This window comes from Myxine glutinosa, chromosome 4 (assembly GCF_964187855.1).
Source record: "Myxine glutinosa chromosome 4, kmMyxGlut1.1, whole genome shotgun sequence".
In the NCBI taxonomy this organism is placed as follows: Eukaryota; Metazoa; Chordata; class Myxini; order Myxiniformes; family Myxinidae; genus Myxine; species Myxine glutinosa.
In genome coordinates, this window is record NC_136264.1 from 31189354 (window position 1) to 31209378 (window position 20025).

General features: G+C 42.5%; 1 protein-coding gene across 1 annotated transcript in view; it reads right to left on the reverse strand.

Annotated features, from left to right (window-relative positions):
* The window catches only part of LOC137414913 (protein dispatched homolog 3), a 235065-nt gene that overhangs the window by 16977 nt on the left and 198063 nt on the right, over positions 1–20025 (reverse strand). The window contains exons 5-6 of the mRNA XM_078775200.1: positions 17003–17225; positions 16055–16191 (exon numbers count right to left, since the gene is read on the reverse strand). Of these exons, the coding sequence (XP_078631326.1) occupies positions 16055–16191; positions 17003–17225 (360 nt within the window). The remainder of the gene's footprint in view (positions 1–16054; positions 16192–17002; positions 17226–20025) is intronic.

The window sequence follows — 20025 nt, forward strand, 5'->3', positions numbered from 1 at the left end:
GGAGGTCGAAAATTATTGACCCCAAGGTCAAATTTTGAAATCGTAGGTACCATATCGAGTAATACCTCATATGAATGCCCTTGATGAGTGCTTCCCAGATCTGTAAACAGTTTGACGCTATGACGTCATTTGATGACGTCATGACGAAAAAACGGAATTTTCATGAAAAAATTATTTCCTCAGTTCTCATCAAAATCTTTCAATATTTCATGTGCGTTGGTCATGAAGACATACTATTCACCATACGAAATTATTAAGGTCAAGGTCAAATGGCAAGATACGGTTCACCCTGTGGGTGACATATGTTCTTTGTTATCTTGCCAAAACGAAGTTTTTGCAAGATGTATCAGTCAGCTTGTATGTTTGTTATCTTGCCAAAACGAAGTTTTTGCAAGATGTATTAGTCAGCTTGTATGTTTGTCTGTTTGTTTGTTTTTTTGTTTGTGGTTAATCATTTTTTTTTCACGTTTAGATCACTCTGTAGACCACAGTTATTATTGGAAACTCCTGTAACTTCGCATATCAGAGTCCTATAGAGATACCCTTCAGCACACAAAATTTTGAAGGTCAAGGTCAAAGGTCAAGGTCACTTTGTGGTCAATCATGGAGGTCGACGAAACCCTTATTTTTTGAGTAACTTTGATCGGATCGTCTCCAATCTTCATGGGAATCTAGTATATGGTCCGGCGCTCAGCTGATTAGTTTTTGGTGGCGATCGGCCTTGACCTTCATGGTTAGCGCTGGAGGTCGAAAATTATTGACCCCAAGGTCAAATTTTGAAATCGTAGGTACCATATCGAGTAATACCTCATATGAATGCCCTTGATGAGTGCTTCCCAGATCTGTAAACAGTTTGATGCTATGACGTCATTTGATGACGTCATGACGAAAAAACGGAATTTTCATGAAAAAATTATTTCCTCAGTTCTCATCAAAATCTTTCAATATTTCATGTGCGTTGGTCATGAAGACATACTATTCACCATACGAAATTATTAAGGTCAAGGTCAAATGGCAAGATACGGTTCACCCTGTGGGTGACATATGTTCATTTGTTATCTTGCCAAAACGAAGTTTTTACAAGATGTATCAGTCAGCTTGTATGTTTGTTTGTTTGTTTGTTTGTTTTTTATCTTGCCAAAAGGAAGTTTTTGCAAGATGTATTAGTCAGCTTGTATGTTTGTTTTTTTGTTTGTTTTTTTGTTTTTTTGTTTGTGGTTAATCATTTTTTTTCACGTTTAGATCACTCTGTAGACCACAGTTATTATTGGAAACTCCTGTAACTTCGCATATCAGAGTCCTATAGAGATACCCTTCAGCACACAAAATTTTGAAGGTCAAGGTCAAAGGTCAAGGTCACTTTGTGGTCAATCATGGAGGTCGACGAAACCCTTATTTTTTTGAGTAACTTTGATCGGATCGTCTCCAAACTTCATGGGAATCTAGTATATGGTCCGGCGCTCAGCTGATTAGTTTTTGGTGGCGATCGGCCTTGACCTTCATGGTTAGCGCTGGAGGTCGAAAATTATTGACCCCAAGGTCAAATGTTGAAACCCTTATTTTTTGAGTAACTTTGATCGGATCGTCTCCAAACTTCATGGGAATCTAGTATATGGTCCGGCGCTCAGCTGATTAGTTTTTGGTGGCGATCGGCCTTGACCTTCATGGTTAGCGCTGGAGGTCGAAAATTATTGACCCCAAGGTCAAATGTTGAAATCGTAGGTACCATATCTTCACATATCTTCGCATGTAACTTCGCATATCAGAGTCCTATAGAGATACCCTTCAGCACACAAAATTTTGAAGGTCAAGGTCAAAGGTCAAGGTCACTTTGTGGTCAATCATGGAGGTCGACAAAACCCTTATTTTTTGAGTAACTTTGATCGGATCGTCTCCAAACTTCATGGGAATCTAGTATATGGTCCGGCGCTCAGCTGATTAGTTTTTGGTGGCGATCGGCCTTGACCTTCATGGTTAGCGCTGGAGGTCGAAAATTATTGACCCCAAGGTCAAATGTTGAAATCCTTATTTTTTGAGTAACTTTGATCGGATCGTCTCCAAACTTCATGGGAATCTAGTATATGGTCCGGCGCTCAGCTGATTATTTTTTGGTGGCGATCGGCCTTGACCTTCATGGTTAGCGCTGGAGGTCGAAAATTATTGACCCCAAGGTCAAATTTTGAAATCGTAGGTACCATATCGAGTAATACCTCATATGAATGCCCTTGATGAGTGCTTCCCAGATCTGTAAACAGTTTGACGCTATGACGTCATTTGATGACGTCATGACGAAAAAACGGAATTTTCATGAAAAAATTATTTCCTCAGTTCTCATCAAAATCTTTCAATATTTCATGTGCGTTGGTCATGAAGACATACTATTCACCATACGAAATTATTAAGGTCAAGGTCAAAGGTCAAGGTCACTTTGCGGTCACTTTAGACATTATATAAATGACGTCATTTGGTGACGTTATAAGGCAAACACGTATTTTTCAAGGTCACTCTCTAGAACGATTATCATCGGAATATCTCGTGGGCAGACATTCCTCAAAGAGTCGCTTCTAGTGGATAGCAGTTCTGTTCACCTCAGTGTGACCTGAAGCAAGTCACTCATGTTCACATTTTGGCAAGATACGGTTCACCCTGTGGGTGACATATGTTCATTTGTTTTTTTGTTTGTGGTTAATCATTTTTTTTCACGTTTAGATCACTCTGTAGACCACAGTTATTATTGGAAACTCCTGTAACTTCGCATATCAGAGTCCTATAGAGATACCCTTCAGCACACAAAATTTTGAAGGTCAAGGTCAAAGGTCAAGGTCACTTTGTGGTCAATCATGGAGGTCGACGAAACCCTTATTTGTTTGTTTTTTTGTTTGTGGTTAATCATTTTTTTTTCACGTTTAGATCACTCTGTAGACCACAGTTATTATTGGAAACTCCTGTAACTTCGCAGATCAGAGTCCTATAGAGATACCCTTCAGCACACAAAATTTTGAAGGTCAAGGTCAAAGGTCAAGGTCACTTTGCGGTCAATCATGGAGGTCAACGAAACCCTTATTTTTTTAGTAACTTTGATCTTATGATCTCCAAACTTGGTGGGTATATAGGGTGTGGTATGGCGCTCAGCTGATTAGTTTTTGGTGTCGATCGGCCTTGACCTTCAAGGTCATTTTGAAGGTCATTCATTTGTTTGTGGTTAATCATTTTTTTTCACGTTTAGATCACTCTGTAGACCACAGTTATTATTGGAAACTCCTGTAACTTCGCATATCAGAGTCCTATAGAGATACCCTTCAGCACACAAAATTTTGAAGGTCAAGGTCAAAGGTCAAGGTCACTTTGTGGTCAATCATGGAGGTCGACGAAACACTAATTTTTTGAGTAACTTTGATCGGATCGTCTCCAAACTTCATGGGAATCTAGTATATGGTCCGGCGCTCAGCTGATTAGTTTTTGGTGGCGATCGGCCTTGACCTTCATGGTTAGCGCTGGAGGTCGAAAATTATTGACCCCAAGGTCAAATTTTGAAATCGTAGGTACCATATCGAGTAATACCTCATATGAATGCCCTTGATGAGTGCTTCCCAGATCTGTAAACAGTTTGACGCTATGACGTCATTTGATGACGTCATGACGAAAAAACGGAATTTTCATGAAAAAATTATTTCCTCAGTTCTCATCAAAATCTTTCAATATTTCATGTGCGTTGGTCATGAAGACATACTATTCACCATACGAAATTATTAAGGTCAAGGTCAAATGGCAAGATACGGTTCACCCTGTGGGTGACATATGTTCATTTGTTTGTTATCTTGCCAAAACGAAGTTTTTGCAAGATGTATCAGTCAGCTTGTATGTTTGTTTGTTATCTTGCCAAAACGAAGTTTTTGCAAGATGTATCAGTCAGCTTGTATGTTTGTTTGTTTGTTTGTTTGTTTTTTTGTTTGTTTTTTTGTTTGTGGTTAATCATTTTTTTTTCACGTTTAGATCACTCTGTAGACCACAGTTATTATTGGAAACTCCTGTAACTTCGCATATCAGAGTCCTATAGAGATACCCTTCAGCACACAAAATTTTGAAGGTCAAGGTCAAAGGTCAAGGTCGCTTTGTGGTCAATCATGGAGGTCGACGAAACACTAATTTTTTGAGTAACTTTGATCGGATCGTCTCCAAACTTCATGGGAATCTAGTATATGGTCCGGCGCTCAGCTGATTAGTTTTTGGTGGCGATCGGCCTTGACCTTCATGGTTAGCGCTGGAGGTCGAAAATTATTGACCCCAAGGTCAAATTTTGAAATCGTAGGTACCATATCGAGTAATACCTCATATGAACGCCCTTGATGAGTGCTTCCCAGATCTGTAAACAGTTTGACGCTATGACGTCATTTGATGACGTCATGACGAAAAAACGGAATTTTCATGAAAAAATTATTTCCTCAGTTCTCATCAAAATCTTTCAATATTTCATGTGCGTTGGTCATGAAGACATACTATTCACCATACGAAATTATTAAGGTCAAGGTCAAATGGCAAGATACGGTTCACCCTGTGGGTGACATATGTTCATTTGTTTTTTTGTTTGTTTTTTTGTTTGTGGTTAATCATTTTTTTTTCACGTTTAGATCACTCTGTAGACCACAGTTATTATTGGAAACTCCTGTAACTTCGCATATCAGAGTCCTATAGAGATACCCTTCAGCACACAAAATTTTGAAGGTCAAGGTCAAAGGTCAAGGTCACTTTGCGGTCAATCATGGAGGTCAACGAAACCCTTATTTTTTGAGTAACTTTGATCTTGTGATCTCCAAACTTGGTGGGTATATAGGGTGTGGTATGGCGCTCAGCTGATTCGTTTTTGGTGTCGATCGGCCTTGACCTTCAAGGTCATTTTGAAGGTCATTCATTTGTTTGTGGTTAATCATTTTTTTTCACGTTTAGATCACTCTGTAGACCACAGTTATTATTGGAAACTCCTGTAACTTCGCATATCAGAGTCCTATAGAGATACCCTTCAGCACACAAAATTTTGAAGGTCAAGGTCAAAGGTCAAGGTCACTTTGTGGTCAATCATGGAGGTCGACGAAACACTAATTTTTTGAGTAACTTTGATCGGATCGTCTCCAAACTTCATGGGAATCTAGTATATGGTCCGGCGCTCAGCTGATTAGTTTTTGGTGGCGATCGGCCTTGACCTTCATGGTTAGCGCTGGAGGTCGAAAATTATTGACCCCAAGGTCAAATTTTGAAATCGTAGGTACCATATCGAGTAATACCTCATATGAATGCCCTTGATGAGTGCTTCCCAGATCTGTAAACAGTTTGACGCTATGACGTCATTTGATGACGTCATGACGAAAAAACGGAATTTTCATGAAAAATTTTTTTCCTCAGTTCTCATCAAAATCTTTCAATATTTCATGTGCGTTGGTCATGAAGACATACTATTCACCATACGAAATTATTAAGGTCAAGGTCAAATGGCAAGATACGGTTCACCCTGTGGGTGACATATGTTCATTTGTTTTTTTGTTTGTTTTTTTGTTTGTGGTTAATCATTTTTTTTTCACGTTTAGATCACTCTGTAGACCACAGTTATTATTGGAAACTCCTGTAACTTCGCAGATCAGAGTCCTATAGAGATACCCTTCAGCACACAAAATTTTGAAGGGCAAAGGTCAAAGGTCAAGGTCACTTTGCGGTCAATCATGGAGGTCAACGAAACCCTTATTTTTTGAGTAACTTTGATCTTATGATCTCCAAACTTGGTGGGTATATAGGGTGTGGTATGGCGCTCAGCTGATTAGTTTTTGGTGTCGATCGGCCTTGACCTTCAAGGTCATTTTGAAGGTCATTCAATTTTGACCAAAAGGTAAAATTTTCAAGTTTCAGTTACCATATCGAGTAGTACCTCAAATTGAAGCCCTTGTTGAGTGCTTTCCAAACATATAACTAGTTTGACAATGTGACGTCATTTGACGGCGTTATGACGAAAAAACTGCACTTTTCATGTATATTGTATTGCTTTAGTTCGCATTGTTTAGGTCACTCTGTAGAGCACAGTTCCCTTTGGAAACTCTTGTAAGTTCGCATATCAGAGTCTTTTAGAGATACCCTTTAGCACACAAAATTTTGAAGGTCAAGGTCAAAGGTCAAGGTCACTTTGCGGTCAATCATGGAGGTCAACGAAACCCTTATTTTTTGAGTAACTTTGATCTTATGATCTCCAAACTTGGTGGGTATATAGGGTGTGGTATGGCGCTCAGTTGATTAGTTTTTGGTGTCGATCGGCCTTGACCTTCAAGGTCATTTTGAAGGTCATTCAATTTTGACCAAAAGGTAAAATTTTCAAGTTTCAGTTACCATATCGAGTAGTACCTCAAATTGAAGCCCTTGTTGAGTGCTTTCCAAACATATAACTAGTTTGACAATGTGACGTCATTTGACGGCGTTATGACGAAAAAACTGCACTTTTCATGTATATTGTATTGCTTTAGTTCGCATTGTTTAGGTCACTCTGTAGAGCACAGTTCCCTTTGGAAACTCTTGTAAGTTCGCATATCAGAGTCTTTTAGAGATACCCTTTAGCACACAAAATTATGAAGGTCAAGGTCAAAGGTCAAGGTCACTTTGCGGTCAATCATGGAGGTCAACGAAACCCTTATTTTTTGAGTAACTTTGATCGGATCGTCTCCAAACTTCATGGGAATCTAGTATATGGTCCGGCGCTCAGCTGATTAGTTTTTGGTGGCGATCGGCCTTGACCTTCATGGTTAGCGCTGGAGGTCGAAAATTATATTGACCCCAAGGTCAAATTTTGAAATCGTAGGTACCATATCGAGTAATACCTCATATGAATGCCCTTGATGAGTGCTTCCCAGATCTGTAAACAGTTTGACGCTATGACGTCATTTGATGACGTCATGACGAAAAAACGGAATTTTCATGAAAAAATTATTTCCTCAGTTCTCATCAAAATCTTTCAATATTTCATGTGCGTTGGTCATGAAGACATACTATTCACCATACGAAATTATTAAGGTCAAGGTCAAAGGTCAAGGTCACTTGGCAAGATACGGTTCACCCTGTGGGTGACATATGTTTATTTGTCTGTCCATGAGCAGGATATCTCAACAGGTTATTGACAGATTCGGTTGAAACTTGGGGACAGGTTGGATGTGTGACAAGAACATATTGATTGATTTTGTGAAGATCCAGATACTATAATTTTTTTAAATTGATTCTTCACCATTGAGACATAGGGCCAAAAACGATGTATACCACAATATCTCAAAACGTTGTGGACGGATTATAACAAAACTTGGTGGATGAGTTGGTTAGGTGAAAAAAACAAGCCGATTAGATTTTGTTTCAAGTCCGAATCCATATCAGGCCTATCAGTTGGATACAAAACGTAAACCTTTGCAGAGGAATGCGCTCTGCCGAGTTCCGTGCCAGTTTCCATATGTTTCATATAATTTGATTTTTAAAAAGCTTCTTCCAAAAGGTGCTTCACTCAAAGCTTCATTGTTCTTTCTTGGAACATTTCTCCATATTAAAAGAAAATATAACCAGCCTTTCAATCAATGTGCCAAAAACATATCAGAGACCCATGGAAGATGAAGGGAACTTCAGTGTTTAACAGTTTTAGTGCAGGATAGTTGTTCCTTCTGAAACGAGACGCACTGTAGGTTTTCTGCTTTCTCTTTGTGTTATTTTAACGCAAATCTAAAGATTTTTTTTTTTTGTACACATAATCGAGGCTCGTGAAAGAGCTAACATTTCTCACACAAACAAATCAAACAGACAAACAAACAAAGTATATAAAAAGGGGAGCGGTAGACAAGATGGGGAGAGAAGGGGAAGCACATAAACACAACATTTGAGAGCAGGGACATCGGGAATATGTGGGAGGGAGAGGGCTTGGGGAGAGGCGGCGTGGGAAGGGGGGGGGGGTGGGAGAAGTATAAACACAAGTACACCAAGGACTTCCAGGAAAGAAGTTGGTATTTCAAAAAAGTGGATTTGGGGTGAAATTAGCAGGGGTAGAAAAGATCAAGGTTTTGGATGGGGGAAGATAAGAGATGGTGGTGAACAGCTGTTTTAAAGACCTGGAGGGAGGAGTGAGATTGAAGAGAGTGAGGGAGTTTGTTCCAGAGGCGGGAGAAAAGAGGAATGAAGGAGTGAAGGTGAGCAGAGAGTCTTGATTTTGGCAGTTTAACCATAAGAGGGTTGCAGGCAGATCTTGTGCGACCTGTAGGAATATTTGGGGGACAGAGCCCAGAGAGAGCTGGAGGAGCAAGGCCGGAGAGGAGTCGTTAGCAGACAGAAAGACCACCAACCTGCCTGCGGTGAGTAAGTGAAAGGCCCTCGGAGCTAGCTTCATCACGGGAGCTTCCAATGATTCTGAACGCTTTGGTTTCAACAGAGTGAAGACGAGCTAGGTGTGAGGCAGGAGCACCAGCACAGAGGGGAGAGCAGTATTCCATTGAGCTGCGGATGAAAGCCTTGTATGTGGTGAGGAGCTCAGGTGTGCCAAAGAAGGACTTCGCACGACGGAGGATGCCCAGTCGGCGACTGGCTTTGGAGGCCAGATTTGAAATGTGGTTTTCCCAGGAAAGATCATGGCAGATAGTGAGACCCAAAAGCTGGAGTGACAGAACTTCTTGGAGAGGATTATTCAGAAAGTGGCTGGGAGGGTTGTCCAGTCGGTCTTTTCGGAGAGAGATAGTAAGAGTGTGAGATTTGTCAGGGTTGAAAGACATGTTCCACTTGTTTGCCCAGTCTGTGATTTTGTCCAGGTCTGCAGAGAGTGAGGAGGCTGCAGACTGCCGATCTGAGGGATGAGGAATGGAGCGGCAGAGAGTGGAGACATCAGCAAAGAGGACGAGAGGATTTTCAAGAGAGTCGGAGAGATCTATGAAGACCAGAAAAAGCACAGGGCCCAGAACACTGCCTTGGGGAAAGATTAGTGAGGAGTTTGTCCATATATCACATGCAGGACAAGGACATTATGAGACACCGGTGTGCTTATACCTGAATTACAAGGACATTAGCAGACAATGGACAAATGAAGACACAGAGAATGACATTTGAATGTGGGATCCCAGCCAATCGACTAACTCAACAAGCAAACTTTCCGATATCAATGGTGGTGTACTGCAGAGACGCTTGAGGTAGTTGGCATTTACCTAGTTTCATGCAATAACACATGCAATGGATTTGAGCATGACACAATGTTATAGGAGAAAAATTAGGAAAAGAGCATAGAGCAATACAGATTAGTAAATGCAGGACAAATAAGCTGACCATTCTATCTGCAACAGCTTGTGAACATTCAATATTTAGATGGATTTTATTCTGGACACTGATATGTTGGTCATATCCCTGTGTGGGTTTGAAGAGGATTTGCATATCACATCACTGAATCCAACCACCAATTATTTTTGAGGTCAGCATCGGCCAAAATGACAACATCGAGCAAAGGTCAACAACGTTTTTGGGGGATTTCGCAAGTATTGTGCTAAACAACACATATTTCTTATTTGTTTGTTGTTCTACTCTTCCTACAATTCTGGCCCGATTACATTCAGACTGAATACATAGCATCAGCATGACCCCAATGAATGTATCGGGATTTTTTATGCCTCCGCCCCAGAAGGTGGCCGGAGGCATTATGTTTTCGGGTTGTCCGTCCGTCCGTCCGTCCGTCCGTAAGGGCTAAACCTCGTTTTTCTCCGCAACCACATGTCCGATTAAGTCGAAACTTTCAGGTTAGGAGTGACACCCATTCAGAATGTTATCACAATTGTGACATCATAGGTCACGTGGTATGGCGGCCATCTTGGAATAAACGCAAATAATAAAGAAATTATTTCTCGGAAACCGCTGAATGGAAAAATTTTAAACTTGGCACATTGTCAAGTACTCCCAATGGGGAACAAAACCATGATAATGATGGCATCATAGGTGAAGTGGTATACCAGCCAAAAATGTACTAATCAAATTCCTTATCCTAAAAATCTGAAAATGCATGCACATGATCTATGTATGACCTATTTGTATTGAAATATTAAACTTATGACATCATAGGTCACATGGTTTGGCAGCCATATTGGATTTCACCTAAAACCATATAAAAACATCTTCTCCCAAACCACCAAATCGATTGACTCAAAACTTTACGTGTGTCATTGACTAGGCATGGCAATTAAAAGATGATCACAAAAACATCATTGGTCACATGGTGTGGCAGCCATATTGGATTGATGGAAAATATTAAATAATTATATCTCTGAAACCACTTACCCTATCGATGCAAAATTTTACAAATATCAACTAGCACCACTGTTGCATATAGTTTGAAAATAATGACATCATAGGTCATGTGGTTTGACAGCCATCTTGGATAGAAAAACGAACCTTATCCGATCAACACGAAACTTCACAAACATGATCCTCTACCCATACATATGCAGAGCATACATTTTTTTCATGTCATGTCTCATGTGGTGTGGCAGCCATATTAGCTTGAAAGCTGATATTTCAAAAAATCCCTTCTCTGAAAGCGCTTCACCGATCAATATGAAACCTGTCAAGGCTGGTGAAAATGTGATACTTCAAAACAGCTGAAAGGATTTAAATCAAACTTGTTTATTTTTAGGACAGTGAAAGAGGGCATCTACCCATTGTGGGACTATAGTAAGGTCGATATATGGAAAATACCCCCTCAACCCCCAAAAAATTGCTACAAACGGTTTCTCAACTGATTCTGGTAGGGTTTAGTGTACTTTATAACATACTAAAAGTTTACCAAAGGAGGACCCCCGGAAAAGTGTTTTTTTCAAGATGGCGTCCAAGATGGCCGCCGAAACCTCTTAATGATCATAACTATGTAACTATCAACTCAAATTTGATGATCTTGGTGTCTATCCCTAGGTTTTTGGGGGCAAGGAACACATTAAGACCATTAAAAATGAAAGTGGGCCATTATCTAACAGGTTGAGGGGGCATTTTCCATATATTGACCTGAAGAATGTGTCGAATTGGATCTAACTGAATAACTAATTCTCATCTTTCTCTTTTTCAGACATGATTCAACAATGAGTGCAAGCACAGCCAGTCAAGCTTTTTGTCCAATCTGCAAGGAGGAGATCGAGGATTCCAGTGATAACTGGGTTGCAATTCAGTGGAAGGGGGCGAAGGGAATAAATGAAGCCAGTGTAAAGCGGAAGGACGATCTTGTAGTTGAAGCCAGTACTAAAGTACATAAAAGCTGTCGTCAACGGTACATAAATGATAAAAACATTAAAAGCCATGTTGCAAAGAAAAGTAGTGGTTCTGTGCCACCAAAGAGAACCACAAGACAATCAAGTGGAGGTTTTGACAGTGAAAAGGATTGCGTATTCTGTGGATGTACAATTGATTTGGACAAGGGACACTTTAGCTGGGTACGGACTGACAAATTTGTGGAGACAATTGTGGAGGTCTGTGAATCCCGTTCAGATGATTGGGGACATACTGTAAAGGGTCGGATTGAATACTATTTACGAGATTTACATGCAGCAGACGGACTTTATCATCATTCGTGTAGTGGAAATTTCCGGTCCTTCAAGTCTGTGCCTTTAGAGTTCCAGAAAGCCCCCGAAGCCAAGCGCAGAAAGTGTGGTCGTCCTAAAGATGAAGATAAGTATGAAGCATTTCAGAAAATGTGTGCTTACCTAGAACTGAACAGTGAGGAACAACTAACTGCTACATCTTTGAGCCTCATAATGAAAGGGTATCTTTGTAATCCTGATTCGGAACCGTATGACAATTACAGTTTGAAAAAGCGTCTTAAAGAACGCTTTAAGGACTCAATTTTTTTTGGTGAAAGAGAAGGCTTGGACGATATTGTTACGATGAGAGAACAAACGTCGCAGATTCTGAGATCATACTACAAGCAAACGTGTCAGGAAGGCGATGAAGAGTCCCAAAAACGCGCTATTATTGAAACTGCTGCTAGGTTAATCAGAAGTGATATAAAATCTCAGGTTTCTACCGTGACGAATCAGTATCCAAGTAGTGATGATTTAAAACTTGATTCAGCCCTATCGTTCATTCCGACTAGTCTGCAGACAGCACTGGAAACATTGTTCGTTGGGAAAGACACAAGACGCAAGGTTGCGGCAGTTGGTCATGCCATAATTCAGGCAGTTCGCCCACGAGCTGTCATTGCCCACGAGCTGTCATAGTAGTGATCTTGTCATCGAACAAACGTTGATGAGGTCTCTGAAGAGCACTGGTGGTCTAACTCGCGGCAGTGGGATGACCGAGGACATGCGAAACCTTTGGACCTTATCTGCACCTGTAACATCCGAGTACAACATTGCGATGCAGGATTTCACAAACCTAACCTATACTACAAGTCCGCAACACAAAGACTCAACTGAGGCGCGCATCAAAAGAGATGCATCTGATCTCGAGAAAATTCGGATAAAGCTTGCAGCCTGCTCACCCTTCACATCTGATCCTACTCTGAGAAACATTGTCAACGGGATAGTGGCTGGGCCAGATGTGAATGTACATGACTTTGAATCGGTTGGAAACAAGATCATTGAAGATATAATCGGAAAGTCGGCATTTACTTACAAATTCAAGCGGAAAGACAGAGCCAAAACCCTTGGGAATATCTCTGCTGTGAAGATTGCTCCTGATCGTACCATTGATCCTGCCCTTCTGTTCCAGCGTTTCCTTCTGGTGTCAAGGTCAGGAGATCTTTCCCTTGAAGAGGTTTTGACGTATGAACTAAGCCCCTACCCTCCAGCCCTCTTTGAGACCAGGAACATTCTTCGAACAGCAGACAAACCTCAGCTTGCTCAGGCAATTCGAGACCATGCTGCGGACTTATCAAGTGAGGCTGTGATGAACTCTATTCCCAAAACAGATTGTTACGTGCTTGATGGTGGCTCTTTGCTCCATCGTTTACCATGGAACAAAGGCGACTCATATAATGCAATAGCTGAGTTTTATGCAGACTTCACTGTGAGACATTACGGACAAGCGACAGTGGTGTTCGATGGCTATGGTGAAGGTCCCTCCATAAAAGACAACACACATCAGAGACGAGGAAAAAACCTGCACCCTATTGTTAGTTTCACTGCAGAAACAGAGTTTGCAGGCAAAAAGGCTGACTTTTTGTCTCGTGACAAAAACAAGGCAGACATGATTGCTCTCATCAGCACAGCACTAACTAAAAGGGGATGCCATGTCATTCAGTCACCAGGGGATGCAGACGTTGATATCGTTAAGGCAACTGTTGAACGATCCCGTCATTGCACCACAACGTTGGTCGGTGAGGATACAGATTTGCTGATCTTGCTCCTTCATTACTCCAGAACAGACAATGAGATCATCTACTTCCGTTCTGATGCAAACAAGCAGTCAAAAGAACACAGAGTGTATAACATTAACCTGTTGAAAGAAACTTTAGGAGACGATGTGTGCAATGAGTTGCTCTTTGTACATGCCTACTCAGGATGTGATTCTACTTCAAGGATTTTCGGCATCGGAAAAAAGTCAGCCTTCCGGAAATTAGTGAAATCTGATCCTGTCATGAAGTCCTGTGCTAGTGCATTCATCCTTCAAAACAAATCTCAAGAGGACATATCAGATCTTGGCAAAGACCTGATGGTTGATCTCTTTGGTGGCAAGTCTAATGATACGCTATCATCACTGCGCCATATCATTTTCACCAAAAAAGTGGCAACTGCTCAAGCATTTGTCACTTCTGAACGGCTCCCCCCAACATCACTTGCAACAATATTCCATAGCCAACGTGTGTACTTTCAAATTATGGTATGGATGGGGATGGCAAATGAAATGAACCCAACTGAATGGGGATGGAAACAGGAAAATGATCAGTTAATTCCAATTATGACCCAAAATCTCTGAGGGCCTTTCACTCACTCACCGCAGGCAGGTAGGTGGTCTTTCTGTCTTCTACCGACTCCTCTCCGGCCTTGCTCCCCCAGCTCTCTCTGTGCTCTGTCCCCCAAATATTCCTACAGGTCGCACAAGATCTGCCAGCCACCCTCTGATGGTTAAACTGCCGAAATCTCGGCTCTCTGCTCACCTTCACTCTTTCATTCCTCTTTTCTCCCGCCTCTGGAACAAACTCCCACACTCACTTCAATCACACTCCTCCGTCCAGGTCTTCAAAACAGCTGTTCACCACCATCTCTTATCTTCCCCCATCCAAAACCTTGATCTTTTCTACCCCCACTAATTCACCCCAGATCCACCTTGTTTGAAATTCCAACTTCTTTCCTGGAAGTCTTGGCAGTGTCCATATGTTTTATACCTCTCCCACCCCCGCCCCCTTCCCATGCCTTCTCCCCAAAGCCCTCTCCCTCCCACAGTTCTCTCGATGTCTCCATGTCTCTCGGTCCCTGCTCTCAAATGTTGTGTTTGTGTCCTTCCCCCTCTCTCCCCATCTTGTCTACCGCTCCCGATGTTATTTGTTTTGTGTGTCTGTTTGTCTTTCTGTGTGATTAATGTTCGCTCTTTCACGAGCCTCGATCTTGTATACAAAAAAAAAAAAAAAAAAAAAAAAAAAAATGCTGCGCCTGACGAACTCTTGAAAATTATCCATTGCAACTGTTTGGGGGGATGCAAATCCTCTCGATGCAGCTGCAGACGCTATGGACTCCGCTGCAGCTGCACTGCTGCATGTGGCCCTTGCCAAACTGAAAACTGTGACAATCCAAACAACACTCAAGAGGTCGATACTGAGGAGGAGGATGACACTCAAAACTGAACGCTCTGAAACTTATTCTATGGACAAAGGTGTTTGTGCATTAGGTGACAGCTGAAGGTCATGAGTTCAATTTCATAATGATTCAACAGCTCAGTAATATCCAAAGTTGTCTTAATGTGTTCCTTGCCCCAAAAACCTGGGGATAGACATCAAGATCATTAAATTTGAGTCAATAGTTATGGACTTGCGGTCATTTGGAGGTGTTGGCGGCCATTATTGACGCCATATTGGATTTTTGTGTTACATATAATGGCCCACTTTCATTTTTAATGGTCTTAATGTGTTCCTTGCCCCCAAAAACCTAGGGATAGACACCAAGATCATCAAATTTGAGTTGATAGTTACATAGTTATGATCATTAAGAGGTTTCGGCGGCCATCTTGGACGCCATCTTGAAAAAAACACTTTTCCGGGGGTCCTACTTTGGTAAACTTTTAGTATGTTATAACGTACGCTAAACCCTACCAGAATCAGTTGAGAAACCTTTTGTAGCAATTTTTTGGGGGTTAAACTGTATTTTGACCTGACTACTATGCGGAGGCATATTGGCGACACAGTCACATTGCTCTAGTTTTAAATCTAATTTGTAAACTTTTGAAGTGGAGAAGATTTTAATTTATCATGGGAGCCATGGACCCACCGTCTCGGGATATGCCTCGATATTTTCCTCTTGTTTATCTTTGTTGCTGGTCTTTGGGTAGGGGGGATCTCTATGTAAATGTGTATCATATAGCGCTGCCTCCAGGTGGGAGAAGGTATTACAAGTCCCCATCCTTTACAGTCCAGTATTCCTGTCCCCACGTTTTCCAGGGCAGTAAGGTGTTTTGAATTATAAGCAGTAAGCATGTTTTTGCTTCATGCATGTAACTCAGGTTATTTTATTTTTTATTAGACCTAGTTGCAGATGGGATTGAGGGAGCTGTCAGTTGCCTATGCACCACCCAAATAAAGGTATGTATCAGAAGAACGTGTTGCATGCGTGGAACAAGATCACCCATAGAGCGGGTACTCCGCTAGTAATAATAAGTGGTAATAATTGTATGATAGTGAGATGTGAACCTGCATGTAATCAGGAATAGAATATAATCTAAAGTCTGATATACTTGCTATCTTCCTGTAATCAAAAAGATAGTACATCAGTCATTCATAATGTGAGCATCGTGGTATCTCAATGAGGGATGGTGTGGGAAGGAAGGGGTGGGGGTGAAAACTAGTTCTCCAAATATAGTGCAAACTAGTTCTCGAAAAACGTACACGAGGCATGAGTGAGCAGGAAAACCAACAAGGCAATAAAAGTTGCACTGACGATGGCAAGACGAACATCACCACGAAATGTCTCCCTCACTTCATTATCAAATAGGTCTGGACCTCCATACAGCACACGTACAGAGCTGGGGGAGGGAAGGAGAGAGGAGGGAGACAGGCAAGAAGATGTACAACAAGGGAGAGAGAGGTATGAGGGGTGGGGAGCAGGAGAAAGAGACAGAGAGACAGAGAGAGAGAGAGAGAGAGATGGGGGGAGGCGGCAGAGAAAAGGAGGATGAAGCTGGTGTAGGGTAGATGAAAGGTCAAATTGATTTTTTTTAAAGGAACAAAATTACAGGACAGGTGATAATTACCTCCATAATTAATTTCGGATTCTACAAGGGAAGGGGAAGGGGAAGGGAAGGGCATGGGTTCATATCAAACTTAAAAAAAAAAAAAAAAAGGCGGAGGATAGGGGAGAGGAATAACGATTGGGGAAGCGGTTGGAATGATATAAAAGGGAGGATACCTCCAGGCCTCCATAAATTAATTCAAATCCAGATATATGTACTTAAAAGGTAGAATTTTAGGTGAAAGAAGAACAAGGTATCACTCATGAAAGAAATAATCTGGCCAAGAAAATGCCAAATTGGAGGAAGGAAATGATCGAAATAGGAAATAAGAAAAAGTACCAGTACAATACTGGCCTTGGAACTGGCAATTGGGGTTAGCAATGCGGTGTTTATAGACAACGTACTCAAGGTTAACATCTACAGATCTACAACTGAATTCACCGAAAGCAACTAGAAGAAAATAAATAAATAAATAAAGTATATAAGAGGGTGCAGAGGGAGGGTATACACACTTGCTGTACACAGTAGGGTACACTTCCTGTTAAAGGTACAGAAGATAATTGCATTTGATACTAAATGTAAGCAATGTAACTCATGATCATACTTGGTGGACAACGTGGGCAGCAGCTCAGCATATCCCAACATGAAAGAACGCACGCTCTCCCGCTGAAGAGTTGGACGGTCCCGTGCAGAGTCAAAACCAGGAAGAGGTGCGCCCAAGGCCAACTCCGCACGGAGGAGGCGGCTGCGCAGGTAAGTTGACACGTCCAGCGTCGCATCCACAAACCAATACGTTTGCGGATGGGTCAATGCTAGGTGCAACGAGCCTATGGGTGGAGGAAGGAAAGGTATAGGAAGAGGCCAACCTGTGTTAGGAATCTATGGATTTTCGGTTTTCATTCAGATCCTAAAACATTGAGCTTGGTGTTAGGCTAGCGGCTATGGTGCCAGCTTAGGATCCTAGGATCCTGGGTTCGAAATCCCGGTCGATCGCTGAATTAACGCCAGGGGGGTTGACTCAGCCTGTTCATCCTTCCGAGGTCGGCAAATTGAGTACCAGTTCACTGGTAATTCCCTGTTTGTCGTAAAAAGGCGACAAAAAGGGTTGGCGTCAGGAAGGGCATCCGGCCGTAAAACATTGCTTCAAAAAGGGGACCAAAAAAAACAACAACAACCACGGTCCCCGAAAAAGGCCAACCCCCGCTTGCGGGGAAAAATGGCCTCTAAAGGTGGTTTTTTAAATTCAGATCCTAAAACAAATGTGCCAGCATGACCGGAATAACAACACAACGACCTTTATTACTCCATTCACCGCATTAGTTATGGCTTGTGGATAAGCCAAGAAGGTTAGATAAAGTTAATAAGTATATTGAGATAAATAGCCTGGAAATTTAGATTACATTATGCAAAAGCCACACACTGTAATTAGGCAGCGGTTGGACATATTCTAATTTGTAGGAATTTCTCGCATGGGCATACAAAAATAACAAGAAACATGAATATTTATCAATTCCTTCTTGAAACCTTTGAATATAAAACATTCTTCACTGACACACCACCACCAACACCCTCTAAAACACCCCACACCTACACTCCCTTTTTCTTTCTTTTTTCAACTTCCTCCTTCTTTGCGGCTTCCTGCAATTGCTGTCAGTTTTACAACAAAGGCTCTCAATTGTGGAGCTCAAAAATGAGTAGCAGATGGGACATTGTTTGGAAGCAATGGTATGAGAAATTGGAAGTCCTAATTAACAAATGTCACAATGTGATTAATGATGATGCTAATTAATGTATAAATAACGTCTCTGCGCACATTTTCTCAGCTTTATTCTTGTTCTCAATGGGGTTTTTAATCAAAAACTACAAATATCTTGCACAAACATTCAATTAACATACAAAGAGCCATTTAATTCGTGCATATGCAAATATGGTAGAATTTGTGACTGCTCCCACTCCCCTCCTCCATACCTGTCCCTTCCTTTCCCTCCCCTTCCCTTCCTCTTCCTCAGATCTTCTCCCAAACTTATTTCCATTCTCTCCCCCCTCCTACACTTCTCTCCCCTCTGTCCTTCTCTTACTTTTCTCAATTTTTATTTTCCCTTTGCTTCTGCCCCCAGGTGCATTCGATTAAAATATGACTCTGTTGCATGACGATTTGCCAAGAGGTATCTAAATAAACAAGAATCTTTATTTGGTTCACAAATAACTACCCAATTTGACACCTTTCGCTCAGATCCATAGCAATATGACAAAGCACATCGTCACTTGCCGTGAAAATAACAACGTTTTATCTTTGTTTGAAATGTTGCAGGAGATGGGAGACCTAGTTGCAGGAGATGGGAGACCTAGTTGCAGGAGATGGGAGACCTAGTTGCAGGAGATGGGAGACCTAGTTGCAGGAGATGGGAGACCTAGTTGCAGGAGATGGGAGGCCTAGTTGCAGGAGATGGGAGGCCAAGTTGCAGGAGACGGGAGGCCTAGTTGCAGGACATGGGAGGCCTAGTTGCAGGAGATGGGAGGCCTAGTTGCAGGAGATGGGAGGCCTAGTTGCAGGAGATGGGAGGCCTAGTTGCAGGAGATGGGAGACCCTAGTTGCAGGAGACGGGAGACCTATTTGCAGGAGATGGGAGGCCTAGTTGCAGGAGATGGGAGGCCTAGTTGCAGGACATGGGAGACCTAGTTGCAGGACATGGGAGGCCTAGTTGCAGGAGATGGGAGGCCTAGTTGCAGGACATGGGAGACCTAGTTGCAGGACATGGGAGGCCTAGTTGCAGGAGATGGGAGGCCTAGTTGCAGGAGATGGGAGGCCTAGTTGCAGGAGATGGGAGACCCTAGTTGCAGGAGACGGGAGGCCTAGTTGCAAGAGACGGGAGACCTAGTTGCAGGAGACGGGAAGCCTAGTTGCAGGAGACGGGAGGCCTAGTTGCAGGAGACGGGAGGCCTAGTTGCAGGAGACGGGAGGCCTAGTTGCAGGACATTGGAGACCTAGTTGCAGAAGATGGGAGGCCTAGTTGCAGGAGATGGGAGGCCTAGTTGCAGGAGATGGGAGGCCTAGTTGCAGGAGATGGGAGGCCTAGTTGCAGGAGATGGGAGACCTAGTTGCAGGAGATGGGAGACCTAGTTGCAGGAGATGGGAGGCCTAGTTGCAGGAGATGGGAGGCCTAGTTGCAGGAGATGGGAGGCCTAGTTGCAGGACATGGGAGACATAGTTGCAGGACATGGGAGGCCTAGTTGCAGGAGATGGGAGGCCTAGTTGCAGGACATGGGAGACCTAGTTGCAGGACATGGGAGGCCTAGTTGCAGGAGATGGGAGGCCTAGTTGCAGGAGATGGGAGGCCTAGTTGCAGGAGATGGGAGACCCTAGTTGCAGGAGACAGGAGACCTAGTTGCAGGAGACGGGAGGCCTAGTTGCAAGAGACGGGAGACCTAGTTGCAGGAGACGGGAGGCCTAGTTGCAGGACATGGGAGACCTAGTTGCAGGAGATGGGAGGCCTAGTTGCAGGAGATGGGAGACCCTAGTTGCAGGAGACGGGAGACCTAGTTGCAGGAGACGGGAGGCCGAGTTGCAGGAGACGGGAGGCCTAGTTGCAGGAGACGGGAGGCCTAGCTGCAGGAGACGGGAGGCCT